This window comes from Diceros bicornis, chromosome 26 (genome assembly GCF_020826845.1).
Source record: "Diceros bicornis minor isolate mBicDic1 chromosome 26, mDicBic1.mat.cur, whole genome shotgun sequence".
NCBI lineage: Eukaryota > Metazoa > Chordata > Mammalia > Perissodactyla > Rhinocerotidae > Diceros > Diceros bicornis.
The window spans coordinates 37462843-37484756 of record NC_080765.1 but is presented as its reverse complement, the minus strand read 5'-3'; the positions used below and the strand labels follow the sequence as shown (position 1 = coordinate 37484756).

Genomic DNA, 21914 nt, shown 5'->3' with positions numbered 1-21914 from the left:
TGCTTTTTAGGAATGTACTGTTGTGTATTTCATGAGTCTCCCACAGGCAGGTAGGTTGTTTCCTTATTAGAACCCATGCTGTCTTGAATATCCTTGTGCACACAAGTGTTTAGGAGGGGGATCCAGAAGTGGAGTTCCTGAGTCAAAAGATTGGCATACATATATTTAGTGTGTGCACGCACCTGCATGCACACACAGCTCCCTCAGTTTTCCTAAAAGGTTGCACCAGTCTGTACATCTACCAACCACATGACCGCCCAATTCTCAGCGTCCCCATTGATGCTTGGTAACTGCCATCTTTTACCTTTTGCCAGTTTGCATTTTGCTGATGCCTAATGAGGATAACTCTCTGGATGTGTTGTGTACCCCTCTAAGGCTCACCCATTCACTTCACCAGTCTTCACTGAGCACCTCCCCTGTGTCAGCCGCTCTCTGGGTGCTGGGGTTACAGCCGTGAACAAGAGCGACCTCAGTGTAACATACTGCATGATAGATGGTGCGGAGTAGGGGAGATAGAAGTGGGGAGGACAGGCCACACTGAGAACAGGACAGAAGAGGAAAGACCTGAAGGAGATGAGAGAGAGAACTGGGCAGATAGCCTTTCTTGGTTTGGGGGTGAAGAGACCAGTAACTGCAAAGGCCCTGTGGCAGGAGTGTGCACAGCTCCTGCTGAGGAGCCTCAAGGCTGGGGTGGAGAGAGGAAGAGGGGAGTGGGAAGAGGCAATGGCCGGGTAGGGTATTATTAGGATTTTGCTCTGAGAAAGATGGGGAGATTGGAGGGCTTGGAGCAAGGGTGCCATGACCTTGTTTTTTCAGCCAGATCGCTCAGGTGCTGGATGAGACTGTAGCAGCAGGCCGAACAGGGCAGAGCAGGTAGGGGGAATTCAAGCCAGAGATGATGGTGCCTGGGACCAGCATGTCACCTCCTGAGAGCAAGGACTCTGTCTGCTACTGGACACCGAGTAAGGCCTCAATAAATATCGGAATTCCTGAAAACCCTGTTGATTTTTCTGCTGTGACTTGCTCACCGTGTCCTTTCCCAGCGTGTCTGTTGGGTGGTCAGCCTTTCTGGGTGGTTTGCAGGAGCCCTTCACACACTGGACACTCACTGCATCATCTGCCTCCTCCCACTCTGTCTTTGTGTAAGGGGGTCACATCTCAGTCTTCTCCTTTACGTATTTTTGCATATGGTGCTAGGTCTGTTCACGTCACACCAACCTGTAATCCCACCTTTGTGGTTCTCATTGCTTTTGCTCACTGCCCCCATCCTGTTACAACCACTGTAGCTTTTGCCCGATGGGACAAATCTGGGTGATGCTTTTAAGGGGGTTACTTTTCTTATTAACAATCTCATAAAAGTAATATTATCTCCACTTTCTATGAGAGAAGCAAATATGGATTATTACTTGTTTTCTAAATTGAACCTCAGAGGCCTTAAATGGCTTGTTCAGTCACATAGCCGGAATGTTGCAGAGTCAGGAATCCAACCCGGAGCTTGCTGATTCCAAGACCCATGTTCTGGCGTAACATACTGCCTCCCCCTCACAGTTGGGCACGTCCAAGGTCCTGGCAGGCCAGGAGGACAAGGTCCAATGTGGACGAGTTTTGGCATTTGCAGGCCACTTTGACTTGACTCAAATGGTTAAGTGTACCAGAGGTAATTCTATGTACTGGGAATATAGTGGTGAAGATCACACTTCAGAGAGTGACATGATGGCACAGGACTGGAGGTGACTTTTGAGACCTGAAGCACAAGGAGGACCTAAGAGGAATTCAGGCAGCCTCAGTATAGCTGGAGGAGGTGAGGTTGGAATCATGGCATGGATTTGATTCCGAGTGCAGTGGGAAGCCATGGAGGTGGGGAAACGGTGGGACAGCTTTGGATGAGTTGTAGAGGAATCAAGTGCAAGCAGGGATACCTCTTGGGAATCTGTTGTGCGAATCCAGGCAGGAGGTGGTGGTGGCTGGACCTAGGATGGTCACAGTGGAGACGAAGAGAAGTGAAGAACTGGGCATGCGTCTAGAGGTGGAACCCAAAGGGCATATTGATGGATTAGTTATGGAACATGAGGGAAAGGGAGAAACAAGATGGTACGTCAGGGTCTGGTTTGAGCATTGGGGTGGGGAGTCACACCATTTACTGACGTAGAGAAGACCAGAGAAGGAACAAAAGTTTGATGGGGAAAATCAGAATTTCCATTTTGGCTATATTCAAGATAGGGATGGCTATTAAACATCCAAGTGGAAATGCCAAAACGTCCATTGAGTACATTGACTCTGGAGCTCCAGCAGGAAGTCGGGGCTGGAATGTCAGTATGGGACTCTTGGCAGTTGGATATATGTGAAGCCGTATGACTGGATGAGGTCACACCTAGGGACTGTACATAGAGTAGAGAACCAAGCCCTGGGACCTGCCATGACTTAGTGGCAAAGAAGCACTTAGAGAGTCAGGAGAAACATCAGAAGAGGGTGGAGTCACCGAAGCCAAAGGAAGGATCATCGTCTGTGTCAGATGCTGTTGAGTGGTCAAGGTGACCATGACAACATGGAGGAAGCCAGAGGGGCTTGAGGCTAAGGGAAGGCTTTAAGATGAGAAATACCAGAACATGGTTACAGTGAAGGAATTGTTCAGGAGAGGGGCAGGACAGGTGCAGAGCAAAGTCCTTGAGAAAATCGTGAGGGAACAGCTCAAGGGCACGATGGAGGGATTGGCCTTAACTAGGAGCTGGATCATTGGGGTAGAGTTAGCAATGAACTGACAACGCAGCTAGCCTGGCTGCCCTGAGCTTTTCTCCTCCCGGGTCTGCTGCTTGGTTTAACCAGGGTTGGCTGGGTGATGGATGAGGGAGAGTCCCTTGAGGGAGTTGGCAGTGATTACCATGGAGACGTGATGAGGTCTGACTTGTAAGATGGAAAGTGAGGACTGAGTGGGTTGGTGGCAGGATTCAGGGAGTGGGGGTCTTTTTTTTTTTTTTTTTAATTTTTTGTTTATTGCAGTAACATTGGTTTATAACATTGTAAAAATTTCAGGTGTACATCATTATACTTCTATTTCTGCATAGATTACATCATGTTCACCACCAAAATACTAATTACAACCCATCACCACACACTTGTGCTGAATTATCCCTTTCGCCCTCCTCCCTCCCCCCTTCCCCTCTGGTAACCACCAATCCAATCTCTGTCCCTATGTGTTTGTTTATTGTTGTTATTATCTACTACTTAATGAAGGAAATCATACGGTATTTGACCTTCTCCCTCTGACTTATTTCACTTTGCATAATACCCTCAATGTCCATCCATGTTGTCACAAATGGCTGGATTTCATCGTTTCTTATGGCTGAGTAGTATTCCATTGTGTATATATACCACATCTTCTTTATCCATTCGTCCCTTGATGGGCTTCCAAGTCTTGGCTATTGTGAATAACGCTGCAATGAACACAGGGGTGCGTGTATCTTTACGCAGTGGCGTTTTCAAGTTCTTTGGATAAATACCCAGCAGTGGAATAGCTGGATCATATGGTAGTTCTATCCTTGATTTTTTGAGGAATCTCCATACTGTTTTCCATAGTGGCTGCACCAGTTTGCACTCCCACCAGCAGTGTATGAGAGTTCCCTTCTCTCCACATCCTCTCCAACACATGTTGTTTCCTGTCTTGTTAATTATAGCCATTCTGACGGGCGTGAGGTGATATCTCACTGTAGTTTTGATTTGCATTTCCCTGATAGTTAATGATGTTGAACATCTTTTCATGTGTCTGTTGGCCATCTGTATATCTTCTTTGGAGAAATGTCTGTTCAGGTCTTTTGCCCATTATTTAATTGGGTTGTTAGTTTTTTTGTTGTTGAGATGCATGAGTTCTTTATATATTTTGGAGATTAAGCCCTTATCAGATGTATGGTTTGAAAATATCTTTTCCCAATTGTTAGGTTGTCTTTTCGTTTTGTTGATGGTTTCCTTTGCTGTGCAGAAGCTTTTTAGTTTGATGTAGTCCCATTTGTTTATTTTTTCTATTGTTTCTCTTGCCCTGTCAGACATGGTGTTTGAAAAGATGTTGCTAAGACCGATGTCGAAGAGCATACTGCCTATGTTTTCTTCTAGAAGTTTCACAGTTTCAGGTCTTACATTCAAGTCTTTAATCCATTTGGAGTTAATTTTTGTGTATGGTGTAAGGTAAGGGTCTACTTTCATTTTTTTGCATGTGGCTATCCAGTTTTCCGAACACCATTTGTTGAAGAGACTTTCTTTTCCCCATTGTATGTTCTTGGCTCCTTTGTCAAAGATTAGCTGTCCATAGATGTGTGGGTTTATTTCTGGGCTTTCGATTCTATTCCACTGATCTGTGTGTCTGTTTTTGTGCCAGTACCATGCTGTTTTGGTTACTATAGCTTTGTAGTATATTTTGAAATCAGGGAGTGTGATACCTCCAGCTTTGTTCTTTTTTCTCAGGATTCCTTTAGCTATTTGGGGTCTTTTGTTGTTCCATATAAATTTTAGGATTCTTTGTTCTATTTCTGTGAAAACTGTTGTTGGAACTTTGATAGGGATTGCATTGAATCTATAGATTGCTTTAGGAAGTATGGACATCTTAACTATGTTAATTCTTCCAATCCAAGAGCACAGAATATCTTTCCTTTTCTTTGTGTCTTCTTCAATTTCTTTCAGAAATGTTTTATAATTTTCGGTGTACAGATCTTTCACCTCTTTGGTTAAGTTTATTCCTAGGTATTTTATTCTTTTTGTTGCAGTTGTAAATGGGATGGTATTCTTAATTTCTCTTTCTGCTACTTCGTTGTTAGTGTACAGAAATGCAACTGATTTTTGTATGTTGATTTTGTATCCTGCTACTTTACCATATTCGTTTATTACTTCTAAAAGTTTTCTGGTGGATTCTTTAGGGTTTTCTACATATAAAATCATGTCATCTGCAAATAGTGACAGTTTCACTTCTTCCTTTCCAATTTGGATCAGGGAGTAGGGGTCTTGATGAGTAGTTAGTGGAGGGTGGTATGAGAGGGAGTGAGCAGAAGCATCATCAGCCCCTTTTCAGGTGAGGGGCCCAACCTAGCTGACGTGTAGACCTTCTGAAATGTCAGCCCAAGTCAGCTCAGGAACCCCTGGGACACCCACTGTGGGTAACGAGGAGCTGTAATTGATGAGGCTCCCAGCCAGGTGCCCAGTGCAGCCCCATCAGCATCAGGGCCATTTGTAACAATGAGAATCTCATCCAGCCTGGTTTGTAGTCATGAAATAATTAAAGCTGATGTCTCAGTGCACCAGTAGGCAGCACACTGTTTTTATGGATTTATGTATGGCATCCTCCTTGGCAAACAAGACCAATCTCATCTTTCCTTTTTTTTAATAGCATAATTTACCCCAGGGACACACATGCCATGCCTTCACTTTTGGTGCTCCCATCCACCTATCACTTCCTATACATTCCCCTCCAGCTCAGCAACTCCCATAATCCAGTCTCCAAACACAAATGAAACCCGTTCTCACTTTCATACAATTAGTCATCGTGCCCTGGGGACACTCTCTCTTCATCCTCATCCCGGCTCCATTCCCATTGCTCCGTCTTGATTCTGACTCAGGATGTTTCAGGGGGCCCACACCAGCCTGTCTCTGGGGCTCGTCTCTGTCTCTGTTGCTCCTGGCCCCTGCGTAAACTTTATTTTTCAGATGGTGATAATAGATTAAGAGACTTTGCTTAGGACAAGGCTAACCTAATAATAAAGGCCATTAAAGAAATTTCTTAAATAGATGATTATATGAGAGAGACACAGATATGGGGGAAAGCATGAAAGGGCTCATTTGAGGCAAGTAAATTCACAGAATTACAGAATCTTCCCAGAACTTTCAGGCCTTCTTTTTTCTGCAAATACTGCCGTGTCATCTGCCACTTAGCCCAGAGGATGAGAAGGGCTTTCTCTAGTCAGACAGGCCCGGGCTTGCATCCTGCTCTGTCACACAGGAGGCGTGACATCACACAAAAGTCCCTGCACCTCTGGAAGCCACACTGGGCAGTAACTTCTTGAGTTTGTGCGTGTAACACAGAGTTCTCACCTCCCCTGGTTGATGGGAGGGAGAAACTGATAAGATAACGGTGCTGAGCTCTGCCCCGGCCCCACAGCAAGGTACAGTGACACAACAGCGCTATCACTGCTCTTCTCCAGGCCAGCTCACCAACGTCTGCCACATTCTCAGGACAGAACACCTTGATTTAAGAGAAGGTTAGATTTCAAAGCACATTCATCTAGTAAGTAACCATTTTCGTTTTGAAAGATTCACCATAAGAAACACACATGGAAAATGACTGGAGAAAATATATACTGCTTTGCTAACAGTGGTCATCCATGAAGGGCAGGATTGAAGCTATTTCTGTTCCCTTCTTCACACCCTGATGTATTTGTTCCTTTTCTTTTCCCCAATGAGCCTATATCTCTCCTCTTTACCTTTTTTTTTTTAGTGATAAGAGGATTCTCTACATTCCTTCTCCCTCCCTTTTTACCCCCATTGAACTTGTGGTTATGGTACATTAACTACCTGTTGGGAGCTTGGAATAGAAAAGCTTGAAGCTAAAATATTAGAAACCTATCAGCAAACAACAATGAGAGCACTATTGAAAGCACACTCGAAGAGCGTGAGGAAATACTACTGGATTTGCTGAAGTGGGGTTTCCGTTCGTCTGGTGACAGACGCACCCTCTGTGGTGTGAGTTGTCTGGTTTCCAGAGGCTGGAACATCTGTGCTGAACGCAGCCCTGTTCCCTCTCCCCAGGCCTCCCATTTCTTCCTGGCAGTCAGACTCCCTCCTGCCTCTCTGGGCATGCCCCTCGCAGCCTCCCCAGTTCAAGCACTTTATATTTATGTGATTGAACCTTGCTCCGTGGCACATGTTGAACTCCTCCCCATAACTCCCGGAGGTCGGTCGGTCTGTCTGCCAGCTGTATCTCAGAACGCAGTGAGCACCAGCGGCCTGGTCTCAGGCCTGCTCGTGGTCCCTGCCAGACTGCGAGGTCTCCCTGTGTTGTCTAGCTGTGAGCTCTGGGGTCAAAGTGCACGTTCAAGACCGCCTCTGCTCCTTACTCACTGTGGGTACCTTTGGCAAGTGACCCTCTATGCTTTAACATCCACATCTGTAAAATTGAAGTGACGATCACAGCACTCCTTCACAAGGCTAGTGTGGGTTGTATGAGAATTGGCATAATTTTTAGCCCAAGATTTGACAAGCAGTGATTTTCTTTAATCCATCAAAAATAATTAAATCAGCGAGTGCCTTTTGGGGTCAGGAACTGGGGATCCAAAAAAGAAGCGGACACAGTCCTGAAGTCCTGCCTTCAGGGAACGCTTGGCATTGCCAGAGCCACCTTTGGGTCACGTGTGGATGGTGAAACTTTCGGGAGCCAGGTCAAACCCAGGGACAGGAAACAGAGGAAATGCTGCAGAGGCCTCCTTCCACAAATCCACAAGATGCGGCTCTCAGAGAGAAACCGTAAAGGTGTCAGCAGAGGGACAGGGGCGCATGGTATGGGTGGATACCCTCAGGGCCCAATCATGTGGGCCTGAGCCCCAAGGCAGGCCTGCGAGCAAATTCAAAGGCTGTCGAGTCTGCTGCACGTTGACCAACGACCCCCTCCACCCCAGATCAGAGGGCACAAGATGCAGGGAGGGCAGTACTTCTCCATGGTCTGTCCCTCCTGAAGGCAGAGCTGTTCTCCCAGCTCCTTCAAACACAGACATCATCAGGGAGCCGGGTCTTGGAGGACAGTGGCCACATCTGCAAAACCTGGCTTGGTCCCAGCTGTGTTCCATAGTCCAGCCCAGCAGCAGGCATGGCTCATGCAAAGCCGCCTCCAAGCTATTGGAGGCATTTCCCAGCAAATGGAATATTGACTGACCCTCCAAGGCCAGTTTATAAGAGAAATCAAAAGCCAGTCTCTCCCAGGGGCCATTTTTACTGATGAGTGGTGGAGACCAGCAGATCAGTTTCACATGTGCTGGGGGCTGGGCTACCAGGCAATGTGCCCCAGAGGCTCATTAAAAAGAATAGTCACCCTGGGGCTCCTGGCAAGGGCTGCTTACACAGACATGGACTCCATTGGTGCCTTGATGGTAGCCAGCAAGAGGAGAGATTGATGATCCAGTAAGTTTCTGAAATGAGTGCTGAGCTGACATCTCAGGAACAGGAGACCTCACAGGGAGTGGGGGCTCCCTGCCTCGTCCCTGCACCAGAGGGGAGGAGGAGAACGATGGGGACATTTGCACTCTCTTCTAATTCAGTTCTCAGGAGGCTGTTTCTCCCACTGCCTCCCAGGTGAGGACCCAGGCCAGGTTCCCATTGAGCGCCAGGTGCAAAGTGTCAGCCATGGGTGAGTGACGTCTCCAGAGAGTTCCCCATCTTTGTGACAGTGAGTCCCTCCAGCCCAGGAAGGCTGGCATCGCGTGGATTTGGGGAAGGAAGACTCTGCATCGTTTTCTCCCTTGTTCCCTGCCCATTGGTTTGAACTGTGTCTCCAAGACCATCTCATGGACCCAGAAATGGCTCCAGTGACACAAGATCCAAAGGATGAGACTCAGGAGCTGGGGACACTTTTCTCAGTGGGAGAGTGAGCCATGCAGGAGACGGCCAAAGCCAAGTTCAGAAGCAGGTGAAGGGAGGGGACACTTCCTAAGCACCCCCTCTGGTGCTGTGCTCTGTCCTGGCATTGAATACCATCCCTTAGCTTTGTCACAAAAGCTACCAGAGAAGATCCTGCGATATCTTGCCGCCTTTTTTTTTGTACTATTTTTTAAATAGCGTTATTGAGATATAGTTCACATACCATACAATTTACCTATTTAAAGAGTACGCAAATCAATAGTTTTTAGTACGTTCACATACGCACCACCATCACCACACTTGATTTTAGTACATCTTCATCACTTCAAAAAAAAAAACAGAAAACAACTCCATACTTCACCCTGCTCCCCAAGCAATCACAAATTTATGTTGTCTCTCTTTAGACTTTCACACAAATGGAATCATGTAATATGTGGACTTTTCAGTCTAGCATCTTTCCCTCGGCACAACATTTTCAAGGTCCATCCATGTTGTAGCATACGGAAAAAGGAACACCTTACCTCTCTCCTCTCAGGGTTTTCCACCTGGGCCTGAGAATTAAGCTGACATAAGACAGATCAACAGGAGACAGCCTACAGATGTGTCTAAGTGTTATGCGTCACAGGAATCCTTATAAGGAAGTAGCAAAACCTGTCTGCTGGTATGTGAGGTTCAACAAAGAGAGGCAGTTGTGGAAGCGTAGCTGAACCAGGCAGGGAGGCTGAAGTAAGATCACTGTGTTAACAAGATCTGTGTGTGCAGAATTCTCTTGGCCTCAGCTTCTCGTCCTTGGTGATAAGAATGTTACTTTCCTGCTGGTACAGGGAGGACATCTTTCACGTGGGAGTTTCATCCCCTGCCTTTAAGAAAAAGAAGGAAGATCAGAGAGTTTTCCTTGCATTTGCTGTTTTTTCAAGTGTCTTTAACCCAAACTAGTCACTGTGCCAGAGCGGCATTTTGGGGGGTGGCATATTCTGCCCCCCATCACATGTATCAGAGCTTTATTCCTTTGATGGCTGCACAGTATTCAATTGTATGAATACACCACATTTTGTCATTTATTCCACTGGTAGACATTTGAGTTTTTTACACTTTTTGGCTATTATGTTTTCGTTTCTCTTAGGTATATACGCAGAAGTGGAATTGCCAGGTCATATGGTAACTGTTTGATCATTTGATGAACTGCCAGATGTTTTCCAAAGCAGCTGCACCATTTGACATTCTCGCCAGCAGTGTAAGAGGGTTCTGATTGCTCCACATCCTCGCCAACACTTGTTATTGTCTGTCTTTGGTAGCAGCCATCCTAGTGGTATGAGAAGTGGTATCTCATTGTGGTTTTGATTTGCATTTACTGATAACTAATAATGTTGAGCATCTTTTCATGTGCTTATTGGTCATTTGTATATCGTCGCTGGAGAAATGTATATTCAGATCCTTTGCCCATTTTTTAACTGAGTTGTCTTTTTACTGTGATCCCCTCTTACAGGTGAGGAATCTTGAGTCCCAGGGAATGTCAGTGACCTGTCCAGGGAGCCCGGCTGGCAAATGATAGTCTAAGATTTTTGTTCAGGGCCCCTGCTCTTTCTACCCAGGGAAGGGGACCAGATCACTGTCTCCTGGGAGACCCAGAATGGATGAGAGGTGCTCATTCATGCTGAAAAAGCAGAGATTTAAAAAGGCTGTCTCTTTCAGCCACGCTTGAGATTGAGGTATAATTTATGTGTGGTAAAATTTGCCCTTTTTATTGTACAGTCACTGTATACAGTCCTTTTGTGAGTTTTGACAAAAGCATGGAGTCATGTAACCACCACCACCACCACCACCACCATCAAGATGCAGAACAGCTCCCTCACCCCGCAGAATACCCTAGTGTCCCTCTGTAGTCAACACCTGGCACCCACTGCTCTCTCCTGTCCCTATAGTTCTGCCTTTTCCGGAATGTCACGTGAGTGGAATCAGGTAGGGTATAGCCTGTGAGCCTGACTTCTTTCATGTGGCGTGATGCCTTTGAGATTTGTCCAGCATGCCAAGAACGTGCATTTTGAAGAGAACATTCACCCAGTAGTGTATTTGGGGTGGTGAAGGAACCTGTGGTGATACATAGGAAGAGTCTTTAAAATGTTTTAACATGCATTAAATCCATGTTTATAGATATTTTTGCTTAGGGAAAAGTACTGTAAACATAAAGGTATTTAAAGAAAAATCTTGAATATTATATGGGAGATATACAGATATGGGGAAAAAATGTGGAAAGCATAAAAGATGATAAAGACAGAATCTGGGAACCATTGCTGTATGTTCTCATCACAGCTCTGGGCAGGGTGACCCTGGGCCTCAGTTACATCCCATGATCAAGATGCTGTGATTCTGAGAATCATACCCCCCAAATTGGCCTCCTTCCTCATCACTGACCCTGGGTACCAGAGGATCTTCAAGGTCATCTAGACAAGTGGCTCTCAAAGTCCTGTTTGTGGTCTGGAGCCCATTCCAGAATGTTCTCCGAGTGAGAAAAAGGATGACAAATGTAGTAAGATCTCCTCCAACCAAAGTGCACTACAGTTACAGAAGTGGCTTTTATTCTGGGACTGTGTCCTTTATCATCATTATTACGTCAATATCAGTGGCATGGCAAACAGGTGGTAGCTGGATTGTGGAACGTGTTTTCCGTCCTCAGGGGGCAAATGTGGTGACCTAACGTGGCTGGTGACGTTCCTGGTCCATGGAGTGGGCCCAGTGATGGGGGAGCACTGCCCAAGTCTGAAAGATGTCGAGTTTTGTTGCCATGGCAAAGCTGAGTTGTCTCCCACGCTGATCTTGCTCCAGATAGACTAGGGTGGTCTCTTTAGGGAAGGTTCCTTCTGCCGCCTCCCAGGTCAGACACGTGGAGGGAGTCGTGCTGAGAGGAGGAGGAATGGGAGGTTTGGGAGGTTGCTGTATTTTTGTGGTTTGGTAGACTGGCTGTCTCTGCCAGTCAGACTTTCCAAGATTTTGTGTGCCAGACTTTGTGCCACTTACATTCTTAGTGTCTCAGGGCCTTGAAAGAGCCCCGTCTATTCCTAGCTGTAACAGACTCAATATGTGTGTGTTGAATGATGTGTGTACAGTGGAAGGGCCAGTATCATCCCCATTTCACAGATCACAAAATTGAGTATTCGGGACGTTATGGATCTTCCTCCAATGTCATGAAGGAACCCAGGTTTTCTGACTCTGAATATGGAGTTAAGCTCATTACCACACCAGCCTTTGGAAGTCCATTCTTATGGTGGAGATGGGCTCTGTCCTACCACCCAGACCCCCCTTTCCTTGTCTGCAAAACTGGAACAGACATAGCCTCCACATTAAAACAGAGTCAGGAGGATCAGGAACATAGTTGTACCTTGCTCCTTGGCTCTGCTCTTGCCTAGCCCGGAGCCACACGCCCACTGTATTATAAAAACACAGACATGCCGGAGAAGAGACCCAGCTTGCTTCTCGGTGGCCTGATTTCTTCACCGGGGCCGGTAAGAAACGGCACTGTCCTTCCTTATGCTGCGCTGGTGCACAAGGCGGGGAGTCAGCAGCTAACAAGGGCTGAGAGAGATGAGAATTCCATTCCGAGGACTCACATGTGATGGAATCGGAGGCTGCGGCTCAGCAGGTGCTCAAGTGAGCCTTGGTTAAAGAAGAGTTAGTGGCCCCTATTTAAGGCCATCCTCGTAAATGTGAGGGCTTCCAGCTTCCCTGGACACTGCCCGCATGGAGCCCTGGGGTGCACAGGGCCTTGGCCCCAGCTCTCTCCTGGAGGGAAGGGACCCAGGGAACATAGCAGGTCTCCTGCCCTGTCAGAGCAGGCCCAGCCCCTCTCTCCATCCACCCCAGTTTCCACATACACCCAATCCCACACCTGCAGATTCTGCTATTAAACTGTACAAAACTGCCAATGTTATACTCCTTAATTTTTTATTGTAGTAAGAACACTGAACATGAAATCTATCCTCTTAACACATTTTAAGTGTATAATACAGTGTTGTTGACTGTAAGCACAGTGTACAGCATATCTCTAGAACTTACTCAGCTGAAACATGCCTGTCAATTAATAACTCCCCACTTCGCCCTCCCCTCAGCCTCTAATAATCATCACTCCAGTCTTTGATTCTCTGAGTTTGACTACTTTAAGATTCCTCACGTAAGTGGAATCATACAGTATTTGTCCTTCTGTGACTGGTTTAATTCACTTAGCATCATGTCCTCCACGTTCATCCATGTTGTCACTTATGTCAGAATTTCCTTCTTTTTTAAGGCTGAAGAAGATTCCCTTGTATGTATTTACCATATTTTCTTTATCCATCCCTGAAGATTTAGGTTATTTCCACATATTATCTATTGGAAGTAGTTCTGCAGATCTCTCTTCTAGATTCTGATTTCATTTCTCTTGGATAAATAGCCAGCAGTGGGATTGCTGGATCATATGGTAGTTCTAGTTTTGAGGAACCTTCAGACTGTTTTCCACGTGGCTGTAGCATTTTACATTCCCACCAACAGTGTGCAAGGGTTCTGCGTCTTCACTTCCTCACCAGCACTTGGTGTCTCTGGTTTTTGTGATACTAGCCATCCTGACAGGTGTGAAGTGCCATCTCATTGTGGTTTCGATTTGCATTTCTTCTGTTAAAAAATGGGCTAAAGACTTGAAGAGACATTCTCCGAAGACTACATGCAAATGGCCAGCAGGTATCTGAAAACAAGATGGTTTTGACCTGCAAACATCGCAGTTTGATGTGGTTCTGCCTTACACAGATGCCAGTGACTCCCGCGCAGCTCTGCGGCAGACCCCGGACCTCTCTGTCCGGCTGCCTTTCCGTCCACTCACGCGTCCAAGTTACTGAAGCCGCCAGCTGCAGCTGGGCCTGACACAGACGCCCCCACTCAGCTAGTCCTCCGCTGACCTCCTCCTCCAGGGGCCCCACCACCTACTCTCCCCGTGTTTACAGGAATTATCGCAGCCGCCTCTGCCCCAGCCCCACTCAGCACGTCCTCCCAACCACCAGTGCGGTTCAGCTCATTGTCACTACTCACAGTGGCCTTTAGGGTGAAGCTGTCCCTGCCCCTGGCACGCCCAGGCTGGCTCCCACTCTGATGGACTGTCACCGGCCCCCCCCGGTGTTCCACCTGCGCTCACCTCAGCGACTGCAACCTGTTCTCACAGAGTCCCCAGGGGCCAGGCACGGGCATTTGACAATCATCTCAGTGACTTCTGTCTACACTGCTGAGGTAAATCCTCTTTCCAGGAAGGTGAATGATCTGGGTCCCATCTGCCGAGCTCCAAGCCCACAAGTCCCACCACCGGCCCTCTGCCTTCAAACTTGCTGTTCTTCAACTCTCACAGCCAACTATCCAACTTACTCCTGCTCATCCTTCATGTCTCCTCCTCCTCCAAGAAGCCCTCCCTGACCACCCTGATGCCCAAGCCTGGTGTCCTGCTCAGAACACCTGGTGTTTCCCCCGGTCAAAGCATCCACGGTGCTTCCCTGTACTGGTCTGCCCTGCCCACTCCCCAACAAGACTGCAAACTCCTCCAACTCACATTCACCCCTATGCCCTCAGCGCCTAGCATGATGTAGCTCACATTTTTTTGAGTGGTTTTTCTAGCCAGGCCTTGTTCTAGGCACTTTATCCATATAATGCTTAAAACAACCCTACCTTTATTCCATCCCAGAAGCTGAGGATCAAAGAGGACTTGCCTAAAGAAATGCAGCTAGTTAGTGCCTTTCCATGGGGTGAACTCTTGAGTCCTGACTACAGCATTTCATCTTCATCCCCACATGACAGACGAGGAAACGAGGCTCAGAGACAGCAAGGGGCACAGCCCATTGGTGGCAGGACCAGGACTGAACGGGGCCTCCTGGCTTGGATCCCCTGCGCTAACCCCCAGTGCTCGCATGCCTCTCCGCCTGGTAGGTGCCGTTTGATGAACAACAAAAGGAAGTAGCCGCATCCTGGCCCTGCTGACTTGTGACCCTCCTCTAAGAGCCACCAACCTCCAGGGCCCCACAGCCTCTGGTCATCCTGGCCTTGCGTGTCATGCGCAGTGATGGCAGCAGCCACAGCCTTAGGGGCGGCTGGCTGGACCCTGCGTCCTGAGCAGGGTGAGGGGAGGGGCTTGGAGGGGGCGTTGATTTAAAATGACATTTACATCCAAGTCCACCTGCGCAGTGAGAGCAAAGATTCTTTCTAGCCGCTTCTACCCATCCTCTAACGGAGATTCAGGGACAAAGAAGCTGTTGGTAATGCTGATGTTTCGAAAGAAGAGAGGGACACGTTTGCTTTGGGCCCGCGGCCAAACACCATTCGGAAGGAGGTCCGTGCGGCAAAGCGGGACTGGCTGCAGAAGGGATCAGGAGCAGCTCCGGCTTTGTTCAAGGTCAAATGTTTCCTCTCCCTCCACGCAGAGGGCAGAGCACCCTGACTGCCAAAGCAGAAGGTAATAATAAAGGGATGTTTTCCTTTTATTATCTGATTGACATGTCGCCCTGAACTCGAAACAAGGGGCATCTTCTTGAGCAGCCCAGTGGCCCGGTCCCTGCAACGGCGTGAAAATCCTATCATGGTAAACAGCACTGCTCCTGAGACGCAGGAAGGAATTGGGCTATTTCCAGGAACCCACTGGAGGGAGGATTTCTTTTTGAACGTGGCTCGTCTGGGCTGGACTTGGGGGCAGCTGGCTGTGGACGAGCCTGGGTCTGCCACTTAGGTGCTGGGTGGCCGTGGTCGCTGAGCCTCCATGCCCATCTGTAGACGGGCTATGTCTTCCTTTGCAGAGTCCAGTGGGGCTCAGGGCTCACAGCCCCTAGCACCGAACCTGACGCCACAGCGACATTCAGAACATGAGACCCAGCTTTAACCTTTGTTAGGTTTGTCTTTTAAAAGCATTTTCTACCAGAGAGATATTTATTAGATTTGTCTTTTAAAAGCATTTTCTACCAGGTAGAAATTTTTCTTATCTCTCATTTCTATTTTCTACCAGCGGTAGTCTCACCATTTAGAGATAATTATTGTTCAATTACCAAGTCTTGTTGGTTCTACTTCATATTCAAATCTCAGTGTGTAGTAGACAGAATAAGGACCCCCAAAAATGTCCATGCCCTAATCCCGGGCGCCTATGAATGTGTCCCCTTACATGGCAAAGGAGACTCTGCAGATGTGATTAAGTTAAGGATCTCGAGAAAGGGAGAAGATCCAGGTGGGCCCAGTGTGATCACAAGGGTCCTTATAAGAGGAAGGCAGGAAGGTCAGAGGGAGACAGAGATTTAAGATGCCACACTGCTAGCTTTGAAGATGGAGGAAGGGGCCACAGCCAAGGAACGAGGCGGCCTTTAGAAGCTTGGGAAGACAAACAGGCTCTGCCCTGGAGCCCCCCGGAGTAAGCAGTCCTGCCGACACCTTGACCTTAGCCCTGGTAGACCCATTTTGACCTCCAGAACTGCAAGGCAGTACATTTGTGTTGTATTAAGCCACTACAGGCTTGGTGCTTTGTTACAGCAGCCATAAGACAAAGTTCACCACCTCTGCGGTCACACCCACAGTCCAGGCTTCTGTACACGCTCCCTGGGCCCGGAGCACTGGCCCCTCCAGTCCACTCTGCACGCGGCAGGCAGGGCTCATTTAAAATGCAGCCGGACGGTGGATTCCCCTGCCGAGGGCCCTCCAGCGGGTGCCCTTCACCCAGGCTGTCCCTCAGCCCCACACGCCCCTCTCTTGGGCACTTCCTGCCACCCTTCTAGCGACTGCCTCAGGCTTGCTGCCCAGCGCAGCCCTGGCCGCCTTTGTGACCTGAATCTTTAGAATGTCCGGAACCTGAGCTCTCCTGTGGACTGTGACTCTCCACAGGCCCCAGCAGAGTTGGTTTTGCTCACTGTTGTGTCCCCAGTGTCTAGAACAGTGCTTGGCCCACGTGGGTGTGTATGAATGAACATACCCTTCCGGTTTTTCTATACATGGTGGGGTCCTACCCTCTCTCCTGTGTTTTCACCTGTGCTCTAACTGAACGTCTTCGCCAGTCAGTAATGCACCCCTGCGTCGCTGTCTTTCATGGCCCCTGCTGTCCTGTTGCCCACATGTTTTGTGATCAGTATCAGTAATCCCTCCATGTTGGGCTCATAAGTTGTTTCCTGTTTATGGGTCTTTCACACAACACTGCGATGAACGCCCTTACAACAAGACGTGGCATACATCCTGACGATTCTCTCGGGATGACTCCCAGAAGAAGTCCCTATCCTGTGTTTGTGCCACACATCTCTATGACTTTAAATGCAATGTTCTCCAAAGCATTTTTTTTCTTTGACTTTAAAATGTGCCTTTGCTGGAAGATCAGTGAAAATGGGGGGAAGAAAACCGTGGCTGGTTTTGTAGCCTTAGAATCGGGTCCAGCACTGGTGGCCCCACAAGCTAGCTTGGACGCAGGGCTATGCTCGGGTGCTTTTGAAAGACAGTGGATGCCCCATTTCTCCATGCCGCACTCACCAGTCAGAGCCGGGCAGCAGCTGTCCCTCTGAGCCCCTCCTGCCGTTCTTCCACCCGGCTCGCTGCCCTGCCGGTGGTCATTTGCATCTGGACGCCCTGACTTAATCAGGTTCTCCCTGCTCTGTCTTACAGTGACATTGCCCCTCCTGGAGAGCCTCTGGACAAGAACAGCCGGCCCAAAGCGGCTGCCCGCTTCCCCAAGCTGTCCCGCGGTCACCCCAGGGAGACGCGCAACGTGGAGCCCCAGAGCGGCGACCTCTGACCTCGACAGAATCCCAGACTCGGACCCTGCGTGCTGCGCTGGCTGCCTCCACCCTGGCCACTGTGTGTCCGACCTGGACACGGCAGCTGGCCCCTTACACCTTGGAGTGACAACCACGTCCCCTTGGTGAACCCCAGAGAGCACACCTTCCCCGCCGGTCACACGACACCCACATTAAACTGGTCAGTCTGAGAGAGCAGGGTGGCTCCACGCTGCACAGACTCGGACGCTAGTCTCCCAGGGTCCGCCCTGGGCAGCAAGGGCCGTGTGTCCCCTTCCTCCAGCCCAGGGCCCAGCAGGCGGGTGGGCGCCAGGGCAGGCTCGGAGCGAGCCCCTGGGTGAGGTGCACAACTCAGTGTTCCACTTGGTCAGAAGGTTCATTCAGAAACAACCTCCTGACTCTTTCCCACCTGGGAGTTAGAATGACTGTTACCCTTTTTTTTTCTTTTTAATGTAATTGCCTGCTACAACCAATGGACATGTGGGGTGGGGGTGGGGTCTGTTCCTTTCCATTTTACTCTCCGCCAGTGGTCATTAGATGCCCTACTTACGGCCCCCATGGCCAGCAGGACCTCTGTGGTGTCACGCCTCCCGGGAGACATTCCAGTGGCCTTCACGTGAAGGAGCTGTGAGTAATGCGAACTGTGGTCCTTGGAGAACTTCCCCCTGCCTCCCCACGGTTGGCTTCTGGAAGGACCAGTCCACGTAGGAAACCTGAGGTCACCCAGGCCCATGTGCAGCTTATCAGGCTGAGTGGCACCTCAGCCATCTGGGCCAACCTGGCGACCCGTGTTGGAGAGCCTTGGGCTGTTCAGGAATCCGTGGCCTTGGCCTCATGGTTGTGAGAGAGACTCGGCTCCGGGAACCACTGCAGAAGGTTCTGTAGGCCCTCAGGCTTTTAGACCTAAGTCCAGGGCTCCATGGAGCTCAGCGTGGCTCTCGTAGACTTGGACACAGTGTCCACTCTGAACAGATCATGATTGTCCCCAAAAGACCCGGGTTTGCGGTACAGGCTCTGTCTGCCGTCATGCTCTCATTGGGAGCAGGACCCTGTGAGCTCCCCCAGATTGATCCCTCTGTTCCTCCGTCTCCGAGCAGGCCCCGGAGGCAGGCGGAAACAGGACGAAGGTGGGCAACACGGCAGCCACCCCAGGCTTCTGCTCCAACACTCCCACATTAGACCGCCTCGTGGGACTAGAGCCATTCAGCCAGTTTCAGCATCCAGAATCACAGAATTGTCTCCCACCCTCCACCCCCACCCCCACCCACACCCCCCCGGGCAAGAGCCATCCTTAGCTGCTCTGTATAGTTATGAAGAGTTCGCATTTTCTGGGGGAAATACTAAGAAACTAGACAGGAGGTTGTGGAATAGACTATGCGAGCATAAGTTTGACCTGAGGCAGACAGAGATGTAGGGGAATTTGATGCTGTAAACGTGTGTGGAAGATGGTCGGTGGAAGGCTACCTGTGTCTCCTCCTGGAACTGTTTCAACTCAGCCTAAAACTTGGTGAGCGACCTGGGTAAACACTGAGCATTTCCTAGATAGAGGAAAACTCTGGAAGGTGTATGCTATGTGTGGCTCTATTAGCCAGAAAGAAACGTATTCAGGGCAGTTAAGTAAAACTGAGATAATTGACGCACAGCTCTGCACAGAGACAGGCGGCATGAATAGCTTCTGAGGGAACATTCCGCCAGGTGAGGCGTGCTCAGGTGAGCAGAACGAGCCTGCCGTTCTCCGTGGACGGAAGCGGGAGTGTGTGTGGCAGGGGCCCTGCTCTCAGCTCAGGGCTTTAGAGGGCCTGAGAGACGCTGTGTCCTAGAAAGGCAGCGTGGCCACACATGCGCCCCGTTTGAATTCCAAGTCCCACGGTGCTGGCTGGGCCGCTGCGGCTCGCGGCTTTGAACACAGAGCCCTCCTCAACTCCGTCATCAGGGACTAAAAGCTCTGGCCGCCCAAGTCCGGCCTCCTGAGTTTGGTTTACCGCACGTCGGTCATTTTGAAATAGGTCTGGGATGAGCCGACAGACTGTCCCAGCACTGCCTGTCCACACAGCAGAGTCTGCACCCGCGATATCTCCTTTCTGTCTGTATCAGATACAGGATGGAACCACCCACCTCCAGCGTTCCCCCTGGGGGGCCGAGGGTTCTGTTCAGCCAGCTTTTTCTGGCACCTGATCTGAAACACGTCTGAGTGAATCTGGCCTCGCCTTCTCCAACCACCTCACCAGGAACCTTCCTTGACATTCTGCACACAGAGTTAAAAAACAAAGCAAAAACAACGGCACCTGGAGCTACCGCAGACAGATGCGAAGCCGCGAGAACCAAGTACGCACTCAGCCTGTATTTAAAAAGGAGAAACTCTGCCCATTTTTTAAAGCTTATTTATTCATGGAAAACGTGCCCTGCTCTCCCCAAGTGTCGACTGTAAAGACATGTTCCTGGGGGCCACATGGGAGCCATCCGGGATGCTTGCTGTTTGCGCTCCCTTTATTGTGATCATGCAGAAACTCTGGAATCATCTTCAACATACAGACCACCCCTCTGATGTCAGATATGCATGTGACATGCACATTACAGCAACTCCTCAAAGCCTTAACTTTGGAATCACATAGAATGTTCTGCAATGATTTAGTCCATCCAGCTGCTCAGAATACTCCTGCCCTGCTCCAGTGTGCTGGGGCAGACTTCCTGGAGAAAGAACAAAATGCCCAGGTCCAGGGAGGTCCAGGCTGAGATCTGGTACACAAAATGTCACCCCCCGAGGACGTGTCCTCATCTGCCCTTCAACGGGGATCCAGGTCGGAGTGCCAACTGTCCTCCTCCCTCCAAAACACCCCTCAGCCCCCTGTGACCCCTCGGAGGGACAGACAGCCCTGCGGAAACAACCAGTCAGAGTTACTTCTGTCTGCTTGATCCAATAAGAAGATTCTTTGGTGCCTCCAAAGTTGGCACCTGAGAAAGGAAGCCCCCCCTCCCGCCATTCAGAGAGTAACCAAGGGAGCCTGCCCCTCTAGAGGGCCTTGAACCTCCGGGAGCACACCTGTACTGGAAGAGGCCGTTCCAGGGCCTCTCAAAGGCGGGCTGCTCACGGACTGTTGTAGCGAGAAGAGGACAGAACGTCAGCAGGCTCCGTCTCTGCCGTCATCTCCTTTGTTTCTTCCCTCTTTTCTCCCTGATGGAACAAAATCCAGGAGAAGTAGGGCTGGGCAGAGATGTTTCTCCTTTAAAGGGAAAAGCAGATCTCCCAGGAAGGGGTGGCGAGGCTGGTGTAAACCTTGCCAGAAGCGAGCCTCCTCAGCCGGCCCCTCCTGCCATCAGCCCGGAACTTGGGCTTGACACAGCTGGCTCCCGCTCCTGAGAATCCTGTTCATGGGCACACGCTGCCCTCGTTCCTGTGAGCCGTCACAGAGAGCGGGGCTGCTGTGAAGACAGCCCAGCGTTTCTCCACAGCCGGGCTCTGGGGGAGGCGGCGGCTTCCATGGAAGAGGCTTTGTCGTACCCGTGGGGTCGCCTTTAACACTCAGTAACCAGGCACGTCCAAGGGCTTCCTGGGTACAAAAGCCTGATTGAGTGGTAAAGACGCACACCGTCTTGTGAGACCTCACAAGAGGCAGGAGCAGTGAGAGGAGAGGGAGCTGGGCCAGGGCTTGTGGATAGGTCTGATTACGGCGCTTGGCTCTGCTCCACGCTCGGAGCTTATTAAGCTGGGATTTGATAACCGCTGAAATTTTACGACAGTGGCAGGTTGTGTGTTGTGCCTTTAAAAAACAGGCAGTCAAAGCTGTTGACAGCCGTAGGATTGATAACACAGCCGTAGCCAGTGCTGAGAGGCACCAGGCACTGCAGGCCCCATCATTAACCCCCAGATTTCGGGCCCAGAGTCAGGAATGAAGACCAGCCCAGTCAATCAGAAGCTGCACTGCTTATCTCTTAACACCCGGACCCTGGGCTCTGCGGCCAGGGCAAGCTGGTGGCTTCCTCTCTTGTTCTGCATGGGACAGTTTGCCCACCTGAGAACCAGGTCACAGGGTTCCAGACCCCCTACCCCACCTGCTCACCTTCACATAGGGGTACAGCCCAGAGATGCCAGCTGGCCCCTCACATGGAGACCAGGCCCTGTTCTCTGGGGTCCCAGCAGGCACCTTCCTCACCAGTCACCTCCAGAATCCTTCCTTCATTGCTTCGCTTGGCTCCTTTGTCCAAGGCACCAGGGCCCATGCACGGTGAGGCACTCCATTCCAGAGGCATCTTCTTGCCTCGGGGTGTAACTGACAGCAAAGAACAGGCTGGATTTTTAGCCTGGAGCTGGGGATGGGTATTCCCCAGGATGTGCCTGAGGAAGACCCTGCCCAGGAGCATCAGACTGGCCGAGGGGCACACCTCATGCTCAAGCTTCAACCCCCAAGGCAATGATTGTCTTGACGTCCCCTTGGTGTTTCCCTCAGGACAGTGCCCCAGACGCTGGCCCTCCTCCCCAGCCCACAGGCCGTGACTTGGTAGACAGGGCGCTTCCAGCAGGCAGGCATCTGCTTCTGAGCAAGGTCTTTTGCA

At 49.8% G+C, this 21914-nt stretch overlaps 1 protein-coding gene across 2 annotated transcripts in view; it reads left to right on the top strand.

The window, feature by feature from the left end:
* SNX29 (sorting nexin 29) overlaps window positions 1–20333 on the top strand; it is a 522293-nt gene extending 501960 nt beyond the window's left edge. Inside the window, exon 21 of one of the 2 annotated variants that reach the window (XM_058570031.1) lies at window positions 17233–20333. In XM_058570031.1, coding sequence (XP_058426014.1) covers window positions 17233–17362 — 130 coding nt within the window. In that variant the 3' untranslated portion in view covers window positions 17363–20333. The remainder of the gene's footprint in view (window positions 1–17232) is intronic. The other variant, XM_058570032.1, reaches the window with a different exon arrangement.
* The last annotated feature ends 1581 nt before the right edge of the window (window positions 20334–21914 follow it).